Source organism: Formica exsecta, unplaced genomic scaffold, assembly GCF_003651465.1.
Source record: "Formica exsecta isolate Colony F162 unplaced genomic scaffold, ASM365146v1 scaffold18, whole genome shotgun sequence".
NCBI lineage: Eukaryota > Metazoa > Arthropoda > Insecta > Hymenoptera > Formicidae > Formica > Formica exsecta.
In genome coordinates, this window is record NW_021849113.1 from 813,304 (window position 1) to 820,902 (window position 7,599).

Consider the following 7,599-nt stretch of genomic DNA (forward strand, 5'->3'; position numbering starts at 1 on the left):
TAATATAATAATTATATTAATATATAATATTAATTTATTTATACGCGGGAATTAAAAGAAACATGTTGATGTGGCCAGGAGCCGTGGAAATTTAACTCAGTGAACTATCAGCCGTTTATTATAGGAAGATGAGTTAAGTACAGAATGATTATATGTATTAAAAATATCGAGATTACTCGAAATGATCGCTGCCAATATATTTTTAAACTATTAAATAGGTAAAAAAATCAAACCATCCTGTCCCAATTACGAATAATTCTTTACTAATTCTATTCTATACTTTTTTTCTTTACTTTAATAAAAACAAATTAAATATTGAAAATAGGCGATTTATATTAATTTATGCTACTACGCTCACGATTGTGGATCGACAGTCTTTCGGTTAAATATATTTTGTCGATGATACTAAAAATTATCATATTTAAAGTATTAATTTATTTGTCGACTTCGATGATGATAGCCTAACTCTCGCCCAATGGTTCGGCGAAATTTGTATATAACGAGCAATGTAATCGCAACCAGTTTTAAAGTCTCGATCGCTTACTAGTCTAGTCGGGGTAGAATTTAGTACATATATCGCGTTTTTGGGGGAAAAGTGCCGTTAATCGCGCGAGACAAACGTGTAATATATTACAACGGATCGAGATAATTAATGCGTGATGAATATATATATAGTATATATTGGGTAGAATTTATCGCGTTTTTGGGGGAAAAGTGCCGTTAATCGCGCGAGACAAACGTGTAATATATTACAACGGATCGAGATAATTAATATAATTAATGCGTATATATAGTATATATATGATGTTTAAATACATGTTGGCTAAATTGAATTGATCACAGTAAGGTGTAGAAAATGATAAATAAGTATCCGCAAATAGCAGAGCTCTTGCGCAACACGCGGGTTACTTTCCTGAAAATCATTCGTGCGAGATCTACTTTTTTGTCGTATTTTATAAATTAAATATAAAAAGGAAAAATAAGTTGCTAATTTATGATCAATTTAATAAGAAAATACTATGATGATTTCTGGATGATTAAATCATTATCTCCTACACATTGCTTCTCAAAAATGGAGCAGTTAAAGGTGAAGCGGTGAAAAAAAAAAAGAAAAAAACGAATACGTTATTATATGCGATTTGCTTAAACTAGCGTTTGCATCTCACCGAGAATTTCTTTGTCTAGATTAAGCATTGCTCGTTTCGTCAATTTCTTGTTTTAGATATCTATATACCCTTTTATATTTGCATTTTACGTACTGGCATTATATAGTAAAAAATATACAAGATAAAACTCACAAAAAATATGCTCTAAGAAGAATAATATTCCAGGAAAGGCAACTTAGAAATTTAGCTTACGCACTTTCTATCCTCTTATATTCTTATAACGCGACATAAAATAAAATAGTTTTCTAGATTTTGTTCGAAAATACGAAGAAAATACAAAAGAGAAGGAAATTCTTGAATTATATTTCGAATCAATGGAATAGATTTGTCTTAAATGTTAGAATTTTTATGAGACGATATACTTTGCGTCACAAAATCTTCGGGTAAATTAAAAATGTGACATCGCTCTTTTTTCTAGCACAATATTAATGGCAAGCTCCACATTTTGAATATTCTGAATACAGACACAGCATAAAAGGGGAGTGTGTAGGCAATCTTTCTCGATACCAATAATACGTTACGAGTGTTAAATGTTACATCATGCAGAACATAATATGGTACCTCTTGGGATGTAACAATTATATACAGATTTTACGTGATAGGATAAAAGCCGGTATATTTCTCACACAAAAGTCACGTTTTCCTAATAAAATAAAATAAAAAAAAAGAAAGAAATAGTTTATTAGAGAGAATTATCAGAGACACAATAATATTAGGTACAATGTATGTGCATTTTATAATCAAACATTCTCGAAGTCTAGGCGAAAATCCGTACTGAGTGACGCCAAAGTAAGCATCGGGCCAATAAAACTTTTACAAATTCGAATCGAGGAACTATTTTATCGCTCTTCCATGATGCATAAAATAGCACTGCACATTTCACGACAATCTTATAATTCATCGTATACAAAGCTTGGATTTACCTTCCGATATCGTTCTCGCAGTATTAAAATTGCATAGTTTTAATCTGGCTGAAGAAACGAATACATAAAAGCATTTTCCAACCTTTAGTATATCAGACGTCATTCTCTTACTATACAGAGTCGTATATAAATTATTATAAGTGGCTGCCTAATTTAATTTCTTCTTCGTGTGGTGGAAATTTAATTGTAAATCTTAATGGCCTTTTCGAGGTAGTTGATACGAGAGCGCTTTGGCGCTTTGTTGACATGTTCCAGGCCAAGCCAAGGCCTGTGTGGCGATGTGCCTGCGTTTAAAAGTGGATAGACTACAAAATTTATTCTTCATCAGCATCATATTACAATGTACTATGTACTAAATATAGTGAGACTATGCGATTATTCGACGCTCACTTTATTCGCATGCGTTAGAAAATGGAGAATAGAAACATAATTTATACTTACTCTGACCGGAAAATCTAGGAAGGAAATCGTCGACTTTGATACAACAGTCCGGCGAGTCGATAATGAACTGTGGCTTGCCCATTGACACCACCGCGAACTTAAACTTCAAAGTTTTTTTATGAATTCTCATAAGAGATCAAAAAAGATTAGCTAAGGATGCCTACCTTTTCGAATTCTTTTTCCTGTACTCCTAATTTCTTTAGCAATCTATCCTTCATTTTTTGAAAAGGTTCACCCTATAAAGTACAGCGTTACAATTATTAAAATGCATCGTGTGTTACGTGTGTGTATATATATATATATATATATATGTACGCGAGAAAAATTAATAACGTAACAACAGTTGCCTTAATTAAATTATTTCAAGTTACGTCGGACAAGCGTATTGACGACGTATTTATCGATTATTTGCGATTGCGCAAAACACAGAAATAACTTTGCAAATGTAACTTGTTAGGTCTTAAGCTGGAAAAGTGTTTTGTACTTTGCTCAGAATAAACAAAAATATTTCATGAATATTTCAAGTGCATTCCCTTTTCTCATTATATATTGTTCGTGTATATTTATTACTTAATTGATTATATTATATAATAATCCAAAATGGACGTGAAAGCGTCTGCCAAATTTTTTGGCCCATAAATAAATTTTTAATTATTATTTTGAACAATGTATATATGTCAATATATATCACAAAAAAAAAATTACTTTTATATGTTATAAATATTTAGGGATATTATAAGGATATGTTCAAAAAACAGATATGTTTTTATATAGGTGCATAGTCGATTCTTTTTTTAATAAATCGTAATATAAAAATATAAAATTTTTATAGCATAATAAAATCAACGTCAGTGTAAATAAGCACCTAATTACGATACATTATACATCTTGGAAAGAAATATATATTCTCCGATCACATAAATTTCGCAAATTTAATAAGCATATTTCATAATTTAAATAATAAGAATAAGCATAATGAATAATATTCAGTAACACTCACCCTACCTCCCACCTCTGTATGGCAGCCCTTGCATTGCTGTATCAACGTTTAAAAGAAGCTGCTTTGTCTGAAACAAATTTCATCATATTGATGTTATACAGTCAAATTCAAACACAAAAGTTTTAATCAAAATCAATCAAAAGATTATCCGCTTACGTATGTCACTGCACGATGAATATAATCCGCGAAAATACCGTGAATTATCGAACCGAACGAGCGATCTTTCGTCTTTCGTCCAGCGTTAATAACCGCGTGAAGTGAGCGAGCATGCGCGGTAATTAATCTACCGTGCGCGCGAGTTGCAAACAGGCGACCACAGGCTGTGATTGGTCAGTTTTTAGGCTTTAAATTTCGCAAACTATTACTTGAGATAAAAACATGCAGACTTCTATTACTTAATTTTTCGATAATTTAAGCATTTAATTACGTTAAGATTTACATTCCGAGGAGAAATATTTTCTCAGGATGTGAATTTCACAGATTTAACTATTATTCTTGAATAAGTATAATGAATATATTCACTCACTGAGCTCTGGATATTGCGATTGCTGCATCGATGTTTATAAGAGGTTTGTCTTCTCCAGAACACATTTCGTCACACATCTCTATACGTATTTTATAATCAAAACCAATCAAAGAATGTTTAACCGAATTAATCAGAAAACTGCCCACTTACTTATGTCACTGAGCGATGAATATGATCCGCGAAAATACCGTAGTCGATGTTTATAAGAGGTTTAAACGTCTTCTCCAGAACACATTTCGTCACACATCTCTATACGTATTTTATAATCAAAACCAATCAAAGAATGTTTAACCGAATTAATCAGAAAACTGCCCACTTACTTATGTCACTGAGCGATGAATATGATCCGCGAAAATACCGTAAATTATCGAACCGAACAAGCGATCCTTCGTTTAGCGTTAATAACCGCGTGAAGTGTGCGGGAATTAATTCGCCGTATGCGCAACTCGAGATAGGCAATCGCGACCTGTGATTGATCAGTTTAAAGCTCTCCATTTCAAATACTTTTATTTAAGAAAAAAAGCCGCTTTTATTACTTAAATTTTCTAAACAATTTCTAATTCTGTTATATAAAAAAATACTTAAATTTCGTGAAATAAACAAAAAAATTAATGACAAAATGTTACGGAGAATTATCATATATTCTCAAACTCAATTATTTATATTAATCATTCAATGCCTTAACAGTAACGGATAGTCTTTTCTTTAAAAGGGAACAAGAGATGGTATAATATAATAAACTAACATGTGTATTAATCATCAGATTCAAGCACATCGAATTTAATGATACATATTGGTACTTTGTACAGTAACCGAAAAAATATATACTCTCGAAGAGTTTTGACAGTCGTTTTATTTTCAAGCCATAATATTATTGCAGAACAGAAATTATCTTCTCAGTCGTTATTATTTTTCTTTTACATTTGTAAATATATGTATTTGCAAATTTAATTTGAGGTACATAAAGAATTGTGCAGATTTGATAAACAAAACTGTATTTGATACTGCATTATCAAAAGCATAGCAAGAATGTAATGAAAAACAAGTGCTCTTGAAATCTCTAAAGTTTCAACAGGTTCCGATCTTTTTACAATAGTTATTATGTGCATATATATATTATTTAAAAATAATAAATAACTAAAATAATATATATCACATTATAGTTTTTAAGAGAGAGAGAGATATATGGCATTATATTTTTATACAAAAATATATATGCACACAACAATAAAAGAAATAATCTTATAAATTTTATATTTTTATGTTAAGACCTATTCAATAAAAAAAAAAATTCTATGCACTATGCATTTATATAAAAACATACTGCATATTACCTTCTTTTTTAATATATCCTAATAACATCCCTAAATATTTGCAACACACAAAAGTAAATTCTTTTTTTAATGTATTAACATATATACATTGCTCAAAATAATAATGAAAATTTACTTATAGGCCAAAAAACTTTCTAATTTTTATGCCTATTCTCAAACAGACTATTTTTTCTGCTTTTTTTTTATATATTCTAATAAAATCTCTGACTACTTGTAACAAACAAAACTAAATTCTTTCTATGTGACACATTAAAATGCTACTCAAAACAGTAACAGAGTCACATTTTTTAGATAATTCTGCAGATTGAACTAAATAACACAAGCAATAGAAACTTGGTGAAACTGAACTTACATAAACGTATTTATTGAAAATTAAAACATTTTATACTAAAAACAAATTTTGAAACTTTGTACCTACTATAAATAGATATTAATATCGATACTCTAACAAAGTGATTCTCTAACTGTTTTGAGGGGCATATGATAAAAAAACACAACTAATACCAATTAGTTATCTAATATCAGTATTATCTAATATCAATAACGTCAATTGATTCTATTTTTATAAAATATTTATGCGCTTTTTCCTTTTTTTCTTTTATAAGTTATGTATATATATATATATAAATACTAGAATTGTATATCTGATATTATTTTACATCGCGCCATGTAATTTCTTTCACTTGATTGAATTCTGTGATCCAATCAGAGGAAAGATCTGCGTAATTGTGCCAATTCCTTTAGTACGTCCCTCTCGGAACAAGAGTTGCATTCCGACATGAAGATATTCTGGATGACTAACGAATCTAAATAATACAGAAGCGGTGTCGTTTGTCTGCAGTCCCCTATCTTTCACATCCATTATCCCTTCAATGACACAAGTCTGCCTCACGTTACCCACGTGTACTGTCGTTTGAAAACCGGAGAATATCGCGGTGGCATGATATAATATTAATACAGTTGCCTGAAACATAGTATTTACAGTATTTAAATTTCGTATTTAAATATACAAGTCGGATCGTATATAAGCTGACCATCTTGAATATTCCTATTCTTAGCAAATCAGTCCATTGTTTATAAAAACAATGGTGATGTCGATAAGATCGAGAAAAACAAGAATTTAGATAGCGTTATACTAACAGCATAGTTTGTATAGTTTACACCATATACAACAAAGCTTTACCACACACCTGAAAAAACAGTGTCGCATGCGGTCGATCACGCGGAGAAACTAAAACCATTCCCGGGCGAAGATGCGGTAGGGGAGGGCTACGATTCGTCGGTGGTGCTAATGTTAAACTGGCGCTTTGCGACGCTCTAACTAAACAGCACGGAGCTTTATTGCGATGTAAACTAACTACTCTCACTGGACTAAATTCTCCATCCGGCAAAGGTCCCACTAATAAACGAGTTCCCGGTGCAATCGCCCCTTTAACAAGTAATCCTCCTAAAACTGGTTGTGTCAAACCTGCTACCCTATACACAGTAAAATAAAAAAGTCATTTGTGTAATATTTATAAAACATTTGTGGAAAAACCGCGTTACATTCGAGATATTAAAGATATATGTAAAAATTATAATGATTTGTAAAATATTGAAGACTCATATATAAAGTTGATTAGTCATAAAATATAAACTTTGTAGAGATCGTTACACACACCTACATACCTAAACGTTTCGTCAATTTGAAATAGACACGATTCCGGATCGGAATCGATTGAATTCATCTCGTAAGGTGCCAAATTTTTTATAAACGCGGTTAATTCCTCAAGACCTTCACCAGTAACACAACTGACACTAAGTACAGGTGTTACATCAGACGTACAGTCCCATGACGGTATGTCATTATTGCTAAACAATAATAATTGCTTAGGATATCCCAGCGTCATCATAGCATCCTCAAGTTGAACTAAAGTCTCAGACATATCGCAGAATCCTAAATCGATTTTATTCACAACAATGAAAAATGGAAGTTTTAATGCTAAACAGAGAGCCATGTGTTCCTGCGACGCTTCGTTTAGAGGCGGCGCTACGACTAGCATAACATGATGCGGCGAATATCCTAAGGAAGTAATTTTCAAATATATATTGGAAGTTTTAAGAGAGCCATGTGTTCCTGCGACGCTTCGTTTAGAGGCGGCGCTACGACTAGCATAACATGATGCGGCGAATATCCTAAGTATCCTAAGGATATATTTTCAAATATATA

At 31.6% G+C, this 7,599-nt stretch overlaps 2 protein-coding genes across 6 annotated transcripts in view; both read right to left on the minus strand.

Moving 5' to 3' along the window:
• Positions 1 to 1,098: 1,098 nt before the first annotated feature.
• LOC115233644 (ubiquitin carboxyl-terminal hydrolase 7-like) lies at positions 1,099 to 2,765 on the minus strand. 4 transcript variants are annotated; one of them, XM_029804190.1, is made up of 3 exons: positions 2,695 to 2,765; positions 2,531 to 2,633; positions 1,099 to 2,373 (listed from the first exon to the last, which is right to left on the minus strand). In XM_029804190.1, the coding sequence occupies exons 1-3, from the start codon at positions 2,746 to 2,748 to the stop codon at positions 2,270 to 2,272; spliced, it is 261 nt and encodes an 86-aa protein (XP_029660050.1). In that variant the 5' UTR covers positions 2,749 to 2,765; the 3' UTR covers positions 1,099 to 2,269. The 4 variants fall into 4 exon arrangements, with proteins under 4 accessions (XP_029660050.1, XP_029660048.1, XP_029660052.1 ...); XM_029804188.1 differs by having other exon boundaries at positions 1,099 to 2,394; XM_029804192.1 differs by having other exon boundaries at positions 2,531 to 2,627; positions 2,695 to 2,760.
• Positions 2,766 to 5,575: 2,810 nt separating this feature from the next.
• The window catches only part of LOC115233643 (GTP-binding protein 2), a 9,139-nt gene continuing 7,115 nt past the window's right edge, over positions 5,576 to 7,599 (minus strand). For both annotated transcript variants that reach the window (XM_029804187.1, XM_029804186.1), the window contains 3 exons: positions 7,059 to 7,452; positions 6,581 to 6,866; positions 5,576 to 6,354 (listed from right to left, as the gene is read on the minus strand). In XM_029804187.1, the coding sequence (XP_029660047.1) occupies positions 6,070 to 6,354; positions 6,581 to 6,866; positions 7,059 to 7,452 (965 nt within the window). In that variant the 3' untranslated portion in view covers positions 5,576 to 6,069. The remainder of the gene's footprint in view (positions 6,355 to 6,580; positions 6,867 to 7,058; positions 7,453 to 7,599) is intronic.

Excerpts from the sequence above, each read along its gene's own strand:
- LOC115233644 (XM_029804188.1), bottom strand. The coding sequence starts at position 2,748 with ATGAAGGATAGATTGCTAAAGAAATTAGGAGTACAGGAAAAAGAATTC. Across the intron at positions 2,634-2,694 it reads AGGAAAAAGAATTCGAAAAG|TTTAAGTTCGCGGTGGTGTC; the intron begins GTAGGCATCCTT and ends AAAACTTTGAAG. Across the intron at positions 2,395-2,530 it reads TCCTAGATTTTCCGGTCAGA|TCTATCCACTTTTAAACGCA; the intron begins GTAAGTATAAAT and ends TAAATTTTGTAG.